Genomic DNA, 20,332 nt, shown 5'->3' with positions numbered 1-20,332 from the left:
GGCAGCAAATGTGTTACATTAATGAATACTAATAAGATAGATGTAAGATGGAGGTGGAATATTTCTACTCAAGGCATGCTTAGATATTACATAGGCTCCTAACATGAAAAGTAGGAAACTCAGCTGCAGAAATGAATTTGAAATGAAATATTAGTTTCACCAAGGATTCTCCCAATGTTTTCAGGGGGGCGGGGAAGAAGGCAAACATAGTATTTGAATCTCCATTCAGAACCTTATCGATTCACCTGATCAGTTTCAAGTCAGGAAATATTCGGGAGCTTAGAGCAAGTGGAACCAGTGTGACTGAAGCATACAATGAAATAATCCTGCTGAAGCTGTGCCTATCTTGATCTTGCTAAGAGCTGCATGAAAAGACATCTGGGAATCCTAATGTGTGCTTCCTTGAATTTCATGATGAAATAAAGATGAAATATAAATACATAATTATATGTAGTTATGCGCTTTTCAGATAAAAAAGGGCCCTAGAGGAGCTTGCAAAAATCAATATGACAATTTCTAATAATAATAATAATAATAATAAAATTTTATTTGTTAGCCGCACCCTCTCCCGAAGGACTCGGGGCGGCGTACAATAAAAACACATAAGTACAAATATGGACAATACATACACAAATGTAGACGTATACGTATACGTAGAGGAGGTAGAGACCCCTAGGTTTTATGGACATATGTGACTTGTGATTTTCTTATTTGTCATCTCTGACTTAAAAAGTCATTTACAGAATAAACTGAATATATGATAAGAACCAAAAAATGGCAAACATTTTTGACAGTTTTTTTTAAAAGTAGACAAGTGTCTTTAGTAATATAGTAATTAAGAAGATAAGAGCAGGATAAAAGTGGCAATGTAACTTAAGATGTTGTCCTACACAAAAAAAGAACAAGGAAGTTTCAGGATTATCTTAAACTGATAAAAAAAATGCTTGTGCAAATCCAGGAGTTGGATTTGGACAAATCCAGGAGTTGCCTTTCTATGAATAAGGCAAATAATCCTTTTTTAAAGTGAAGTGGGATCAATGAATAACGAAGGAGAGTTCATTTCCCCTGCTTGTCAACTGTTATTTCACATTGACCAAATGCGGCTGACTTGGATATGAATTTAACAATTCTATAAAATGAAAGAAAAACTGCCAACTCACTTCACCAATCAAGTATTTCCACATGATGTGTGAATAGTTCAATACACAGAGCAGTCTCTCTGTCTCTGCTGCGCTCTTTCTCTCTCTGATCACTCAGAAAAGTTTTACAGTGTCTCTGTTTTTTAAAAAAGGCATTGTACACTTTTTACTTTTATTCAAGCCAAATGCTTTTGGCACTTCTGCAGAACAAGGAAAAGTCCAAATGGAATAGAATTGGACTGAATCCATTGAGTGAAAGAAAGGAGAATAAAGAGTCAAAAACAACCAAATCCCTTACAAATGAATTGCTTTGATTGTTATGAAAAGAAAGTTGTGGATCTACTAAAAGAAACTTTTTGTATAAGCCACCTAGCAGAGTAGCTTTCTGACCCTAATTAGTTGGATAGATAAATTTGGCTGCAACTGGCACATAAACCAACTGTTATCTTTAATCCCCAAGATCCAGCAGGTCTAAGTATGTTCATCATGAACTTGCAATGGTAGAATTTGCTTGTAAAGTATTGAGTTGCCCAAGTCTAAGGATTTAAAATGAATTCCATAACAGATTCTGTTACAAGTAAATTTGGATGTTTTATTCCCAGAGAGTCTATGCCAAAAGGATTGTTGGGGAAAAAAATAAATTTCTGCAAGTATCATCCTTCCCTGGGGTGAGGTGGGAAAGGGTGGGGAAAACCACATCAGGCTGACAAGGATCTACACACTTCTATGAGTTGTCAGAAGATTTCTTTCATACTGATAAAAGAGAACAGTTGAACAGTGAGGTCCTTGATACTTTCTGAGTTTGGTTGTTTCAGAGACTAATCCAATGCCCAGAATCTGTAGCATTCCAGTGCATGCAACAAGTATAGATTAGGTACATAGAGGGCACCTTTGTTGTAATAAAAAAGCACCAACTAGAGAACACACACAAAACCATCAGCAGCCCCTTCAAAGAAATACATTTCTATAGGAAAAAAGAAAACAATAATATACCCTTCCTGATAGGCTCATCACAGAGGCATCAAGAGCAAATTTGAAACACAAATCTATCATAAAACTACCCACACCAATCAAGTGCTCCACTACGAAAGCAACAATTCAGTCTTCCACAAGAGCATTACATGAACAACAGAAAAACGAAACAGATATCTATACAACATCTTCCAATAAAATGGATATTCATGCAATTCCATTAAAAAGTGCCTGACCACTCAACTCAGTGGAGTACAACTAACATAAGCTGTGAAAAGGATAACACTGCCATACCTCAAAAACATCTCAGAAACCATCAACAGACTATTACAACCACATGGCATCATCATAGCACACAAACCAAAACATCCTAAGTCAATGTAAAGACCCAGCAAGAAACAGTGTAAGGGCTCTCATAACTACCATCTAGGAGAAATAGACTAAAGATTAGAAGTGCACATCAATGCATACCAGTCAGAAGATCTATGAAAACTCCTTAATTTCATAATACATGGACAGACTTACCAAAGTTTCAACTGAGAAATTGAGCAATCTAGACCAAACCAAGCTCCAAAAGGCTAGAGAATTCTAGAAAGACTGGCTCCCAGACAAATCAATAGGCACATACAGTAGAGATAAACAACATCTATATATCATTTCAAAGAAACAATCAAAAAGTAAAAAACGAGACAAAAATACCTAAACAGTCCTCACCAGCAATCAACACCCAGATGAGCAGAAATTAACATCAAGATTAACATTAAAACAATAATCAGAAACAAACAATATGCCAATCAAGAAACTACCAACTCAGACAAACAAATAGTAAATAACAGTCCAATCAAGGAATCATCAAGATCACTGCCACCAACAATAATAGAGCAAGCCACTAGTATATAAAATGAGAGCAAATTTTAATCTCTACTATGGTAGAATTGATGAGGTTACCTAGTTTGGTAATGAAAGCTCTTCAAGGACTACATTTATGAAAATACAATTCAGTAAAGTCTCTCTTAATTTTTAAACACTGTAGAAATCTCTTACGAGCTACACAAATGCATGTCATTAATAAAGAACTATATAAATTTGATTAATTTTTCCTATTTCCTATATTCATATTATAAACTGTGTCAGTATTTCTGAAAATGTGGTCTGAAAACCCAAGACCCGCTGTAGGATCTGCAAAAACATCATTTGCCAGATATTGAAAATATCTGAAAAACTTTAAAACCATATCACTGTTCTCATTATTATTATTATTATTTATTTATTTTAAATATAGTGACTTTTATGAAAATCATTTTATTTATGTTAATATATAATAGTTTAATAGTTTTTACATGATTAATCAATATTCTATGGAATACATTAAATTTAATATTTAATATAAATATCAATAAATATAACCCATAAAAACAGAAGTCCTTTTGCATGCTCTGTAATTTTTAAAAATAGGAAGCAGTTTTGTGAGAAAAAAGTTTAAGAAACACTGATGAACATGATACTGAATCTGAAATCTAAAAAATAAATTTCCGACCATTGAGAATGCTGGCATTAATGATAATAATGTGTGAAGTTGAATTGGAAATGTCTACAAAAATCTTCACAGGACATACCTCCATTACAGATCGTTTGTGATTGCCTATCCCTTTCTGAACACCATAGCATTTATTTGTTCATCCCAGTTCAGCAAAAAGAGTATATTGCAATAAATGATACATTTAAGATGAATGCTAAACAGCATTCATAATAAAGCAGGACAAGATTTTTACACAAATGGTACAAGGTGTTACTTATATCCTTTAAATAAAGGACATTTTTTTCTTGGAACAGAATTTACATGAGGAGGAGAATTTTAATCCAGGTAGTAAGAATTCATAAGAAAAGAAAAATAGCATTTTAAAGTTTCTTTGCAATTCAGATTCAGACATGAAACATATTTGTGTTCTTTTAGAATGCAATGCTTATTATAATTTAGGACTCAGTAAATCTAATTTTTCTGGTGAAATAAAACCAAATTTTGGAATAGCAAAAATAAAATGTAATTAGCTTGACATATCAAATTACAGGGTTTAAACTAATTAGTGGCTGACATATTTTGAGACATATTTTTTGTCCTAATCAGGTCTCTTTTCCACTTAACTTGATTTGCTAAGATCTTAAATAAAGCTGGTACCACCACCCCCCTCATCCTATTAACAGAGTGGGCTTATTTGTTTGTTGTTTTGCTTTATTTACATAATAGAGCAGAAAGAAAGACGAAAGTATTAAAGAATAACAAAAAGAAAAAGAATTACTGTTTCTCTCTTTCTCTCTTCTTGTCATGCATATATAGATGCATATTTATATGAAAATTTACATAATATTTAAATAAAGGATTATCACATGTCCTTGACAATATCTATATATAATTTATACTGATGGACAACTTACACACAAATTGCTAGTAATATCAGGTCTTGAATCCACCAGGTAATTGGGTTCCCAGGTTCTTTCTGTTGCTGTAATCAGTGTGTCCTGGCATACATATGTCAGTCAAGCTGGTAGAAATTTAGATATGATTATTTCATTTCCCCACCTTATTTATTCAATATCTTTACAAAAACTGAATGGTAAATTACAGTTGAGAAGACACTTATAGTCAGATAAAATGGAATTCAGAAAATCAATAAATTCCTTACACCTGGAGTAAAAGATATATTCATCATGTTAAATTAGTCAGCAGGAACAAAGTGGCCTGAATTTTGAATGATCTGTTGCTGTAGTCTGATTTCTGCTCAGCTTTATTTGTTAATAAATCCCATGGAACACAGAATTCTGTTGTTTTAAGGTGACTGGATTCTGAAAGTAAAACTGAGACACATAAATTTGTATATGTTTAGTAATGTTAATGCAAAACTCAATTTCTGAGAAATTCATTTTTTCTTGGTGTGTGTGTGTGTGTGTGTGTGTAATGGTTTCCTCATATCTTCGCTACTGGTTCAGAATTGCATGCGCGCTTGCTTCGGTCATACGCGATGCTTCTGTGTATGCACAGAACCTCCTGTGCATGCACAGAGCATCCGTGATGATGTTTGGGTAGGTGGGTGGAGCCTTCCACCTCCGCCATTACCACTGCCATATACCAGTATATCAGTATAGCAGGGGTAATGGCAGAGGCGAGAGGCTCCACCCACCCACCCAGACGTCATCACGGACGCTCTGTGTATGCACAGAACCTTCCAAAAATTACAAAAATTTCCTGTTCCATTTTTGTGCTCTCAAGTTGTGTGGAAAATGATTTCTGGATGAACCTGTCAATTCAAGTTAATAGATGATCAAAAAGTAATAGATACCTTTTCACATCAGGAAATGGATTTTATATTTCATTCTGAATTCCCATTCTACCAGAAAGTTGTTGGTCATTACTTCAATCTCTTTCCATTCTTCATGACCTAATAGATAAAATTCCCCAAGATTGTCTGTCAGTAACTACTTCTTTAAATTCTTGTAATTTCATGTGTGTGTATCGAGCGGATAGTAATTCTCCCCTTGTCTTCTAACAGCCTCTTTTTTGATTGCCTTTGATGTTTCCAAGCATCAGAGTTACACAAACAACTCTTGCCAGAGTACTCTACTTTTGCTTTGTCCAATACCAAATTATGTGGCCTCTTTGGAGTCCAAGGTATTTTCATTCATGTTCTCGAGCATCACTGTCAAAGCATATATATATATATATATATATATATATATATATATATATATATATATATATATATATATATATATGTGTGTGTGTGTGTGTGTGTGTGTGTGTGTGTGTGTGTGTGTGTGTGTGTGTGTGTGTGTGTGTGTGTGTGTTACAACCCCTGGTATGCCCAAATTAGTGGCTAATACAACTGCCTATTTATCAGCACAAATACAACACACACACACACACACACATGTATATGTATATGTATTTGTGTTATATGTGTGTGTATATATGTATATGTATTTGTGTTACAACCCCTGGTATGCCCAAATATGGGAGGAAGGTCACTACTCCCTCTTTCTGTCCTTTCGGCTCATCACAGAAGACCATGCTGGCAGAAAACCATATTTTTATTTTTAATGTTGCCTTTTTATATTTGTGTTGTATTTGTACTGATAAATAAATAAAGGGAGACTAGTATAGATCCATTTCGAGCTAATTAGCTCTCATCAGCTAGCCATACCCTTACTGGGATTTGAACCTGGGCTGTTATATATCTCAGGCAGGAGTCTTAGCCACTAAGCAACAGGCTCACCTCCTTATCAGTTGAGCCAGGGAAATAGGTTTGTATTTGTGTTACAACCCCTGGTATGCCCAAATATGGGAGGAAGGTCACTACTCCCTCTTTCTGTCCTTTCGGCTCATCACAGAAGACCATGCAGGCAACATTAAAAATAAAAATATGGTTTTCTGCCTGCATGGTCTTCTGTGATGAACCGAAAGGACAGAAAGAGGGAGTAGTGACCTTCCTCCCATATTTGGGCATACCAGGGGTTGTAACACAAATACATACCTATTTCCCTGGCTCAACTGATAAGGAGGCGAGCCTGTTGCTTAGTGGCTAAGACTCCTGCCTGAGATATATAACAGCCCAGGTTCAAATCCCAGTAAGGGTATGGCTAGCTGATGAGAGCTAATTAGCTCGAAATGGATCTATACTAGTCTCCCTTTATTTATTTATCAGTACAAATACAACACACACACACACACACACACACACACACACACACACACACACACACATATATATATATATATATATATATATATATATATATATATATATATATATTTGTACGTCTTTGGTTGTTCGGGTTTTCTCCCGCGTCGAATTGGAAGTATCTTCACGACGTTTCGATGCACGTCATTCAAGCACCAAGTCGGAAGCACCAGCCGGAAGATGATGAATGAGACTTCATCGAAATGTCATGAAGATACTTCCAATTCTACGCGGGAGAAAACCCAAACAACCAAAGACGTACATACAAACACCCGCGAAAACTTCAGAAAACAAATATATATAGTTATACATATAGTTATACATACATATATATATATATATATATATATATATATATATATATATATATATATATATATATATATATATATATATATATATATATATATATACATATACATATACATATACACATACACATACACATACACACATACATACATACATACATACATACATACATACATATATATATATATATATATGCATGCATGCATATTTTTGTTACAACCTCTGGTATGCCTAGATATGGGAGTTTTATATATATAAAACTTCTTTCTGAACTTTCACACCCACATATTGCAACTAGGAAAATGATGTCTTTGCCAATAGTACTTTTATGGTTAACATAATGTTTCTACAATTATTCTTTTGTCCAAGATTTGTCATTATCTTTCTGGTTATAGTTATTATCCCTGTGAAGATTTGAACATAGGAAAATTAAGGTATTACAGATTCAGCTTATCTTCTATCTATTTTCATGGAGTTGACATTGTTGACGTAATTTTTAAAGAAAAATATTGATTAGCTTTCCCTTTTTCTTTTTTGAACTTAACAAGAAGTTCTTCTAGTTTGCCTTGCTTCCCAGAAGATATCCCAAAGTAAACCCAGTCAGTCCCAAGAATGCTTGTTTAACTGATACCATTTCGATCAATATTGCTTCAGATTCTACTCACTTGGTATTGAAGTGTTCAGCAAGTGCAGTGATTAGTAAATCTGAACTCCCCCACCCCCCTTGCTGTTGATCCCGTTAAGAAGGATTCTTGCTGCTTACCTAAGTGAGCTGATGTTGATACTCCAGCTATCTAGCTGTCTGTTGATAGGTTTCCATAAGTCAGAACATTTTCCTGGTTTTCATGGAGCAGAATTTAGATAGTGGCAGTGGTAATAATGATGATGATGATATTGAGAATAAAAATATTGAGACCCTAAGGTGTCAAAATGAGTATCATAGCTGAGGCAGACATTTGAATTTTGACTTTCTCAATGCTACTTTGATGGTAAGCCTACCCATTACATTGACATGTAGATCTGTTTCCAAATAAATATGAACTTGCTGTGCAATTCATGGTATTTGTCTCAGCCATATGAAAACTTGCATTTTGAGCATGTCAATTTATCTAGGGTTTTGCAATGCTCTAGGTAAATCTCCTTGAAAGAAACACTAGAAATGCTAGAAACACTCGAGAAAAACATTTAATACCTAGAGAATCCAGAACAATATGTTACATTCCAAAATGTTCTGAACTACAACTCCAAGCATTGTTTATTATTGTGCTGTCTGGAACCACAAGAGATATTGTTCAGCAACATCACAAAATCATAGAATCTTACATTTGTACAATTGGAATGGGGCATCAAGTCAATGATGTGTTTAGGCTTTACAGTACATATGCATACCCAATAATACTGAACAAAGATTTTGCTTCCTGTATAGTATATTTAATAGATTTTTGATTGCCATTCACAAAAGCAACCTGTAATTTAATCTATCACATCCCATTTTATAGAAATCTTCTATTTTTACACAATTGCTATTTATACTCATCAGTACCTGTTGACTATGCTGTACACATGAAAGTAACATACAAAAACATGGAACTGTTCTTGAAGCATGTCCAGCACAGTTAGGACAACTGGAAAATATGTGGAGCAGTGGTGAAATTCATTTTTTTTTTACTACTGGCACTGTGGGCGTGGCTTGGTGGGAGTGGCAAGGGAAGGATACTGCAAAATCTCCATTCCCTTTCTACTCTGGGCCAGCCAGAGGTATTTGTCGGTTCTCTGAACTACTCAAAATTTCCCCTACCAATTCTCCAGAACCTGTGAGAACCTGCTGAATTTCACCCCTGCTATGGAGATCTAAAAACAGTGGCTCTACTGATTGGAATGCAGCTTGTATATACCAAACACTGTTATATATGTGTATGGGATTGGAACAGCCATGCAAGACAGTTGCATTAAATTAAAAAGAATGATCACTCCTAAAGAATTTCAGCGCAGAAAAATGTGACACATGAATGAAGCACTTATTGGCCTAAAAAAGATATTTTTACCTCCGGTTCACATAAAACTCAGATTGATTAAAAATGTTATGAAAGTGATGAACAAGGAAGGTGAGGGTTTTTGTTATTTGAGACCTATGATTCCAAGAAACTGATGCCAAGATCAAGGAAGGAAGTTTTGTTGGTCCACACATCAGATATATCACCAATGACAAGTAGTTTGAAGATCTGTTAGTGGTACCAGAGAAAATCTCCTGCAAAACATTCAAGAATGTTGTTGAGAATTTTCCTGACAATTACAGAGCACCAAAATACATTCAGCTGATTAACCTTCTGTCAGCATATATGAAGTGCAAATGTCATTAAAGATTCACTTTCTGAATTCACACTTAGATTTCTACGCCAAAAATCTGGATGCAGTCAGTGACAAACATGGTAAAAGTTTTCACCAGGACATTGTTACAAAGGAAAAGGGGGATTTAGGCCGACTGGAATCTATTAATGCTGGCTGGTGATTGTTGAATATTACAGCAAGATCATCAGACAAATGAAAATCAGCAGCAAAATATTTTTAGCCCTGTGGAACGTATGCAACATTTTGGAAACATTATGTGATTAAATACATTATAGTAATTAAAAATTCCTACATGATACAGTCATTTTGAAATTACTGTATATTTGTATTTAGTTTGAAGAATTCTATCATAATCACTTTTGAAAAAAAATGTTGTCCAGTATAACGAAGACTCAACCACCCATCTGAATAATTGTTTCCACTGTCAAACTACCTCTCTTGTCAGGAAACTTTTTCTAATGGTAAAAATGCACTCCAAATAGACTCCATTAGTATGACTCATTCAGGTATCTGAAAAGTGCTGAAATATTTCTCCCTCTCTTCTTCTTAAGACTAAGTGTATCCAGTTTCTTCTGTATTTTGTTCAGTAATATTTCTAACCTTCAAGAGGCATATAATATAAATCAAAAGCTTCTCATATGTGCTTGTTTAATTCTCTCCACGGACTTCTAGTAACAGAATAACAGAGTCGTTGAGGTCTTCTAATCCAAACCCCTGCTCAAGTAAGAGATCCTATACCATTCAAGACAATGGCTATACAGTCTCTTCTTAAATGCCTCCTGTGATGGTTCACCCACAACTTCTGAAGTCAAGCTGTTCCATTGGTTAATTGTTCTTACTGTTAGGCAATTTCTCCTTACTTTCAGGTTGCTTCTCTTCTTGTTCAGTTTCCATCCATTGTTTCTTGTCTTGCCTTCTGGTCCTTTGGCAAATAGGGCTTTATTTGTAAAATAGGAAAATAAGAAAATATGGCTTTATTTATAAAATAGGGACGTCCACATCCATTTTTATCCAACCCCATTGAGACTTTCGGGAATATGATAAATTCAATTTTTTATGTTGGGGCTGTCTATACTTCCTCAGGACTTTCCCATTTTTTGACCAAGTGGAAATGTTCAAAGTGACTTAAGGGGAAAAGCAACTGATAGATGGATATTAATTACATTTCCTGTTTCTAAGTAATTGCATTAAACCTAAATTTAATCTGGATTCCATTCCCCTTTCCCCCATATACTTCCTTAAAATTTATAACTTAGGTGTGTCATTAAAAACCCAATTACTACTTATAGTGTAGAAATATTGTGAATCTTTAATTAGATTAACTACTCTGTGCAAATCAGGATGTTGACTTCTACATTCTAGTTGGATGTGTCTAACTTGGAACAATCCAGTATTTTTAGTGTTATTCACTAGCATACTCTCATAGCAAATACAAATAGTCATAGCTGGAAAGTAGTGCCAGGTTTCTAACTGTTGCACTGATTTCTGTTATATAAAATCAGATATTAGTGTGTGTGTATTGGAGAGAGAGACAGAAAGAGAGAGAGAGAGAGAGAGAAAGAATGTTTGAGTATCAGTGTATGAGAAAGAAGGAAAAAGAGAGGGTTTTTGTATGTACTTGTCAGTTATGTTGGGGATTACATACTTTTTCAGAGTAAAATGAGTCATTTCCAGCTCAGAATTTGAATAACACTGTTATTTCTCTGGCCAAGTAATTTCTGACTCATTTACCACCAAAAGAAGAATGAGAAAACAGTCATGGCCAAGCATCATGCTTAAAGTTCTCCTTTCCTTGTTCCCTCCCCCCTCTTCTCTTCTTAAAATGATATTATCATGTAAACAGTTATTTCTCTGTGATTCATCCTGACATCCTGAGTGGATCAGACTTCAGGGGAAATGTTGTTCTAATCAGGGTTCTAATGTTCAACTTGTTAAAATAGAATTCTATCTGTATCCATGTGAAACAGACTTTGAATTGAAATTATTAAGACAAAAGAAACCAAAAGATAAGAGAGATGCGGTTAAAGGTAGTTAAAAGAAAAGAGTAGAAAAATGACACTACTATGAATTTAAATAAAAAGTTTACATAAATAGCAGCCATAGTCCTAGAACAGTGATGGCGAATCTTTTTTGGCTCGCGTGCCACAAGTGGGGGGAGCGCAGGGGGGTCGAGTGTGGGTGTGCCATACCCATAATGCAATGCGCGACCCCCCAGTGCACATGCGCGCACAATGTGCGACCCCCCCATTTTTACATGCTTCTTTCGCCCTACCCAGGCTCCAGGGGCTTTATAGGAACCTGGGGAGGGCGAAAGGAGCCTCCCCCGACCCCCCGGAGGCCCTCCGGAGGCTTCAGGGACCGTCCCGAGGCTTCCCTGAAGCCTTCGGAGCGCTTAAAACCACCCTCCGAGCAACCCGAAAGTCATTTCCGGTTAGCTCGGAGGGTGGTTTTAAGCGTTCTGAAGGCTTCAGGGACGGTCCCTGAAGCCTCTGGGGATGGGGGGGGAGACTCTTTTCGCCCTCCCCAGGCTCCTATAAAGCCTCTGGAGCCTGGGGAAGGTGAAAAATAGCTTTTAAAAAGGTGAACTCAGCTGACAGGGCAGCGCCTTGCGTGCCCTGACAAATGGCTCCACGTGCCACTTGTGGCACGCGTGCCATAGGTTCGCCATCACTGTCCTAGAATGTCCTGCACACCACAGTTAATGGTGATGGTTCATTTTACAAATGAGATCATACATGGTTTATTAGAGCTTTGTGTTGGACAGAAAACTGCATCCATCATCTTTTACTTCGAACATATTCAAAAGAGTAACTTCCCTCTGAATGTTTCAGAATTAGGCAGAATTTGTGACAGAAAAATAGGGTTAAAAATTATTGTATGTAATTTCTGCTGCAGCTCTTTAAGTCTTGAGTAATGGATCCTATCCAGCAAGGCATTCAACAAAGTAGATCACAACCTACTTCTTGGTAAGCTAGAAAACCGTGGGATAGACAGCATCACTACCAATGGATTTGTACCTGGATGACAAACTGTTCTCAATGAGAAGTTCCTTAATGGTACTACATCTACAGGGAGAGAAGTAAACAGTGGGATACCACAAGGTTCCATCTCAGACCGGTACTCTTCAATATCTTCATCAAAGAGGGAATAGAAGGGAAAAATCATCAAATTTGCAGTTGATATTAAACTGGAAACATCCCAGAAGACAAACTTATGATCCAAAAAAGATCTTGACAGACTTGAGCAATGAGCTCTATCCAACAACATGAAATTTAATGTGAAGGAAACCAGGGCTTTACATTTACGCAGGAAAAACCAAAGGTATAAGTACAGATTAGGTGAAACCTGGTTCAAAAACAGTAACTGTGAGAAGGGCCTTGGAGTCCTAGCATACAATCATTTAAATATGAGCCAGCAGTGTGCAGCAGCAGCCAAAAAAAGCTAATACAGTCCTTGATTGTATAGAATCAAAATCATGTGAAATATTAGTACTGCTTTATGAAGCCTTAGTAAGGCCACACCTTGTATACTGCATCCAGTTTTGGTCACCACATTACAAAAAAGATATTGAGACTTTGAAACAAATGCAAAGAAGAGCAATTAAGATTATTAAAGGCCTGGAGGCTAAAACATATGAAGAACAGTTGTAGGATTTGTGTTTGGCTAGTCTAGAGAAAAGAAGGACTAGTGGTAGTAGTAATCCATATTTGCGAGGCTGCCAAAATGAAGAGGGGGGTTTAACTTATTTTCCAAAGCACCAGAAGGCAGGACAAGAAACAATGGATGGAAACTAATCAAGGAGAGAAGCAACCTGAAATTAGAGAAAAAGTTCCTAACAGGGAGGATAATTAACCAGTGGAACAGCTTTCCACCAGAGGTTGTGGGTGCTTCATCACTGGAGATTTTTAATAAGACCCTGGACAATCACTTGTCTGAAATGGTATAGGTTTGCTGCTTGAGCAGAGGGGTTGGACTATAAGACCTCCAAGGTTCTTTCCAGCTCTATTCTGATTCATAGTTTGTTAGCAGCCAAGGAAGATAAATGAAGCTTCCCTACATAAATGCAGTTTATCCTAAAATATGGTTACTTCTTGAGAGCTTGTTGAAGTTGGCAGTTAAGAAATAAAGTTTAAGAATATGTCTAAATTAGCCTCAATTAGAACTTGAATGGATATTCCAGGTGTCAAAATTGGCAGAACCCAAGCTGGTTCTCAATAAAATTATTATTATTATTATTATTATTATTATTATTATTATTATTATTATTATTATTATTATTATTATTATTATTATTATTATTATTATTATTATTATTATTTATTCAACTTATAAGCCGCTCCCTCTCCTCGAAGGGACTCGGGGCGGCATACAATTAAATACACAACATATTGCACAGAGGAGGTATATAAATAAAAACAATTATTACAATTCATAAATAACAATAACAATAAAGTTAAAAAACAATAACAATAAATTTAAAAAGACATTAAAATACCCTAAAATTTTAAATTGCCAGGGGGATTAGAGGATAGTTAAGCCAGTTAAGCTAGTTAAAATATAAGAATAAATATGGTTTTCTTAAACAAATGTGCTAAGTCGAGGTAAGTTATATTCTTTCCCCACCCCCACCCCCACCCCAAACAAATGCCAAAATGCTAACAGCAACTATATTATACAGTATTTTATAATTGTTACAGAGATTTGGATATTATAATTTTATTTTCTGGTAAGGTAAATCAGATAAGGTAATTTATACTATGTAGTTATTTTTATTAACTGAGTTGTTAGTATGTGATAATAGTACTATAAGCTTTTTTGAATTTGTTAACTATCTATCATGTATTCATGGATATATATATATATGCCCTTCTGCTTAACCAAATCTCATATGAATTTTTTCTTTGTGTGACTTTCTCAGTACCGCTGTAAACTGGAAGAGGCTACACCTCATTAGTTTCTCATATGCAAAATTGACATACTATGTTACATTTCTAAAATAAAATTAATTCTTTTCCTTTCTTACTGTACTAACTCAAAAGAATTTTTGGCAAGCTCTAAGAACTTAAAATATTGATGCCTTTTTTATATTAGTAGCAATTTCCCACATCAGCAGAATCCCATGTGAATGACATGAATCACACTTTAGCTGCAAATATCCACAAGAGATTAGTCAGTACAATTCAATGGTGGGATTCAGCCAGTTCGCATCTATTAGGGAGAACCAGTTGTTAACTTTCTAAGCAGTTCAGAGAACCGGTTGTTAGAAGAAATCTCCTTTTGTTTCTTTCCACTTTAAAGGGTTAATCCTGTAAGGAAGGAAGGCAGGAAGGAAACATTCTAGTGTTGTTTCTAGCCTAATCTTTATAGCCCTGCTTATAGAAACGGCCTCTCCGGTTAACCCTGATTACATTGTCACAGCTAAGGCGACGCACCCATCGACCTGAGTGATGTTGTGTTGGCCATGCCCACCCAGTCACATGACCACCAAGCCCCGCCTACCCAGCTAGTCATTAGGGCAGAGAACCGGTGGTTAAATCATTTGAATCCCACCACTGGTACAATTATATATCTTTCTTTTGCTAATATTGAATGTGTACATATGTGTACACACATATACAGAGACCTCCCAAACTAATATTTAACCTACTAATACATTTTTCAACTAATTTCACTGATGAAAATACCTTAAACCGTTAAAAATGAAATGAACGTATGTGCATGTATATACATGCAATTTTGTTGAAAATTTTGGAAATCAGTGTAGTTTAGAAATCTTCCAATCATTATGACAATTTATTTTTAAAAAATAATGTTTAGATCATTACTCTTCCAAGGCATTCGTGTGTGGAAGGAGTGTCCATATAGGTTAATGGTCCCAAAAAATCAAGACAGCCATCAAATCTCAATTGTACATTAAAAAAACAACAACAGGTGGGCCTTCAATCATATTTTTGTAGCTGCTTGTGGATATCCCTGAATTAGGTCTATAACTCTATAACTTTATTTTTTTTAACACTCCCAAAACCTAATTTAGTTCTGTCTACTAAGCTATCTTTCATGTTATTTCCAATAAAGGCAGTATGGACAATCAGATTATTTATTATTATTAGGTCCCTACTTCATGGCAGTGGTCTGTTAACTAAATTCAAAATTGGAGTGCGTAAGGTTTAGGCAGGCAAGTTGCCAACAAAATCTTAAGAGCAAAGCAGCACAACTGAGTTTTAAATTCCTTGCATGTTACCTGATTTTGAAGAGGGTATTCCATTGTTAAACTGGATAAATTGAATCCATAAATATTTCTTTTGAGCAGAGAAGGGGGCTTGCACCTTTCCCCCCATTTAACAATTTGATTTTGCTGACACAAAGCATGTGCATTTCTAAACTTAACATTATAAAATATTCTGACAATTTTAATATAAACAGGAACCTTTTGCAGTGATTGCTTGGATCGAAAATGTTTTTCCACTTGACATTTGTTTATACATCCAAGGAAAGAAACTTTATTTATGGCTAGCTGAAGAACACAAATAAACATGGGGGAGAACTGAAAAATCAGCTTTGATTATGCATGAAAATCTACAATGTCATTGTGTACTCTGGTTCCATATTCTGATTGCCTGTTTATTTTTCTAGAGCTGCTGGCGAGCCTATGGAAGAAGAGTCAGCCTTGTGAAGTGCCAAGTCCTCCCCTGACATTTCCTGTGTGTGACATCATTGTGTATCCCCCCCCCCCAAAAGCACCCTTAGACATGTCTTGTCTGCTGCTTGGGTGGCAGAGATCAGTTGGAACATAAACATTGGGCACAAAATTCTGAACAGCAGCTTCACTTGTTCGTGGGAGAGACTTAAAAGAGCCTAAAATTCCTTCAATGTAACCACTAGAATTCTAACAGTAGAGTGAACCAGACTTGGAAGAGAAGGCAGAATCTTGTGCTGATTTTTGTATGCTCTCTGATCCACTCCCCAAATTCAGTGGTAGAATAGAAATGTTAAAGTCATTCTACATTCTTGTCTATGGTTGTCTATAAAATCGAAACAGCCTGTGAAGCCGCTAGGGAAAAAAACTAGACAGAATCACAAATTTCCCTCCTGCTTCTGACATGTTAAAATACATTTTAGAGGGACTTTTTCTTTCTCTGATCAGTTGAAATGGTTCATATGATTGATTGGATGTAATGAAATTACGAGTTGTTCTTCTGTTGTGCCACTTTAAAGTTGCTAGAGCAATTTCATGAGAGAAGCATTAATTTCCAAAGGGAAACTGGATAGCAAGAAACATCCATTCTGATTTTTTAGCTGTCCCAAATGCAAGTGTGTTAAATGGGTCTCTTCTTTAGCTTTTTTTTGTTGATGGTGGTGGTCTCTGTATTTCTGTTGTTAATGATAATTAGAATCCCGTGAACAAAATTTGCTTGGCAAAGAAAGACTGTTGGTTTGTCTTTGGCACAATCCTGCACAGATTACAAAATGATTGATTGCAAACTGATTCAAATTGATTCAGCTTTCAGAAATCAAGCTTTTCCCTATCTGATTTAATCTTGTTTCAGACCAATCCTGTGCTACACTTTTAAGAGAGATAAGCAAGAGACTTTCTTGAAGTTTGCTGGAAAATCCAGTACTTTTGCAGATTATTTTTTTCTTTGGAGTTGGCATGTCAGTTATTCTCTTCCACTGAAACCCATTGAAGTTTGGAACTCAGTAGCAAGTTTCTGAGAGGTATCTCCTGTTATTTATTTTGTTCTCTGATGAATAGTAAGATTATGCCACAAATCCATGTGGATTCATGAGTGTTACTGAAGAGATGTGCCTTTTGCTGATAATGAATTCTTAAACTCTTACACATGTTGCCTTACTGTCACTGAAAAGGAAGGTGTCTTGGGTTTGCAAATAATGATAGAAACTCTTTCTTTCAAGATACACATACATACACACATACACATAGACATACACATCTGTACATACAAACCTATACATACAGAGAAAATTGTGTATTATTTACTGTTCCCCATTCTATTTTACACTATCTGATAGCTGACATTCCTTTGATCGGCAAGCAACAATAATCTTTTATACATTTTCCAAGCTCAAAGAAGATATTAAAGTCATAAGTGAACATGGTCATGCTTTTTATTCAGAAATTTGAAAGAGACTTTAATTAAAACAAGGTTCAGGGAAAGCCAGAATATGAAAGATACAAAACAATGTGGTTTCAGTTATAGCAGATGCAAACCTGTAAATCAAAGATGAAAGATTTCACTCAAATAGAATTATATAATTTTCTTTTGTTATACAGATGGATTGCATTCCCCCCTCCAAGTGTTTTAGTTTGTTTACAATTAATATTTTAATGTGAAAGACTTTTTACTATTCACATGGAAATTGTCTGATATAATTTGGAAATCTGAATAGTGTTTCAAGTAGGAAGCTGCAGGAGAAGTTCACTAGATTCATTATCAAATTATATTTTGTTATGGAAGTGTTAAATGAGATGGATACCTATTATTAATTATTGGAAAGATAATTTATCATTCAGTTCCTGTTTTCATGATTAATGATATTCTGAACATATTAAACTGTCCAAGTGTCAATACATAATTTTGTCCTTTGATGCAAATAAGATTACATTTGTCAAAAAGGTAATATATTATGAGCATTTTTCTAAAGAATCCTGCATGAAAAATTATTTTGCCTCTCTAATAGTTATCTCATTAATTATGCTTCATGAAAAAAATCACTGCATCTTAAGTTGTTTTATTATACCACTTTTGATTTTTTCATGTCATATTTTAAATGGTAGTACTAGAAATGACCCACTTTCTAATGTTAACATTGTGTTTCAATTTGAAGACTCTGTAAAAATTAACAATTGGAAGAATGAGCAATCAAGATTTGATTTATTTCTTTCTGAATTTATAGTAAGAAAAAAATATCTGTTTCAGATACATCACATTTAAACTGAATACAGATGGTTTCAAAAATTTGAATCTGAAAGCTTGTTCAGCATTATTTGGAATTATATCTTATAGTATTAAGTTCAATAGATATTTCTTTTGAGCAAACATGCATGGTTTCTGACTTGAAATTAAATTTATCTTTTAATTTATTGCAAGGTTAATTTATTACAACCTTATTTTCTGATATAAACAGAGCAATATCAAAATGACAGTTTCAATCATCTTCCAAGAAGAGTGGATAGTTTTGTGATTGTCTTTATATAGAGATGATATAATAGCTGATAATAAGTATTTTAACAATTAGATAACAACTAATTTTACATGCTCTCACTTCATTTCAGAAAGCTTATATATATCACCTTATAGTAAATAAAGAATTTCTTGGAAAACAATATGTTAATTAAAATGGGAGAAAAAAGGCACTCATATAAAATCTTTTGCCATTAAAATCTTTTAATAAATTTAGTACCTTTACAGACTGAGACAGAGATAACTGATTTGGTAAGTTGTGTGTGTGTGTGTGTGTGTGTGTGTGTGTGTGTGTATGTGTGTACGAAAGAGATGTATCCTAATAGAAAGGTCTTATGCTAAAGCATTATTGATGATCATCAGTAATTAACCTTCGATTTGAAGTTTTAACGTCAATGATGATTCAACTAAACCATCTCATAAAACAACTGAACAACTGACTAAGGACTTTTAAGTTTATCTGGAAATTCAAGAGTCTTCTGCTTGGATAATCATACAGTTTTACCAAGTAAAAGCTTTAAACCAACTTGATTCAATTAGTTTTTGCTTGATTTACACACATCTAATCAGTAGAATGAACATAGGATACACCTGGCAGAAATCTAGAAAAGAAGTCACTGACATCAAGATGTACTGGCAGTAATTTTAAAGAAATGGAAGCTAATATATGCATCTCCACTTCTTATTTATGATGCACTAAATATTTCACAGTAGTTTGCCAAACTATAAGAATAAAATTCTATACAACTGTTTGAAATACTGATCTCTATAAATGTGACATTCCAAGTTAATGCATTTGGCACAGAAAAAAATAGAATGGCAATAATTGCCATAAAATATTATATGGATTTCCTTTGAGAAGAATGGAAAATGGTTTAGTTTATTTTTAATTAGCCTACTTAATTATAGTTGGCGAAACATTTTCCATGTATTTAATTATTTTTTCCATCTGTCACCTTAAAAAAAATTAGTTTGGCGATAATTCCAGGATAAGTTGAAGGGCACATTCCAAGCTTTTGAAGATCCCATACAATGGTGGCCACTTAAGTTGGGAGTGCTTAACTGCATCCATATGTTTTTCATTATTTTTCCTAAATCGTGGAAGAATTAAAATGTTTAAGTCTAGATTACAAATAAGATTAATCTGTCTGTAAATATAAGATTTGAATATACAAATTCTGTCTGATTGGGAGAGTGTAGAACAGTGATGGTTAATCTTTTTGGCACCCAAGTGCCGAAACTGGAGAGTGCACGCGTGCCGTAACATCAAAACCCAAAAGAGAGCAGCTCAGTGTGCATTTGTACGTCAGCCACTGCTCTTGCAGGTTCTGGCGCGTATATGCGCACCAGGCAACTGCTCTCTTTCAGGTTCTGGTGCACGCATGCCAGAACTCTGAAGACCGCTGGAACCCAGAAGAGAGCAGCTGGCTGGTGCGCATGTGCGCCGGACCAGCTAGCCAGCCCAAATGTGCATGATGGAACCCAGAAGAGCAGCTGGCGATGGTGCACATGCCCAGAGAGGGCTCTATATGCCACCTCTGGCACGCGTGCCATAGGTTTGCCATCAGGGGCCTAGAATGGAATTATGATGGAGAAAAAAAACATCATTCCCTGTCACTACCAT

General features: G+C 35.2%; 1 protein-coding gene across 1 annotated transcript in view; it reads left to right on the top strand.

Moving 5' to 3' along the window:
• The window catches only part of HDAC9 (histone deacetylase 9), a 506,624-nt gene extending 487,850 nt beyond the window's left edge, over window positions 1–18,774 (top strand). The window contains exon 29 of the mRNA XM_081970663.1: window positions 16,139–18,774. Coding sequence (XP_081826789.1) covers window positions 16,139–16,178 — 40 coding nt within the window. The 3' untranslated portion in view covers window positions 16,179–18,774. The remainder of the gene's footprint in view (window positions 1–16,138) is intronic.
• Window positions 18,775–20,332: the final 1,558 nt, after the last annotated feature.

The sequence above is a fragment of the Natrix helvetica genome (genome assembly GCF_964273705.1).
Source record: "Natrix helvetica genome assembly, chromosome: Z".
NCBI classification, from domain to species: domain Eukaryota; kingdom Metazoa; phylum Chordata; class Lepidosauria; order Squamata; family Natricidae; genus Natrix; species Natrix helvetica.
This window is presented reverse-complemented; position numbering and strand designations above follow the sequence as displayed.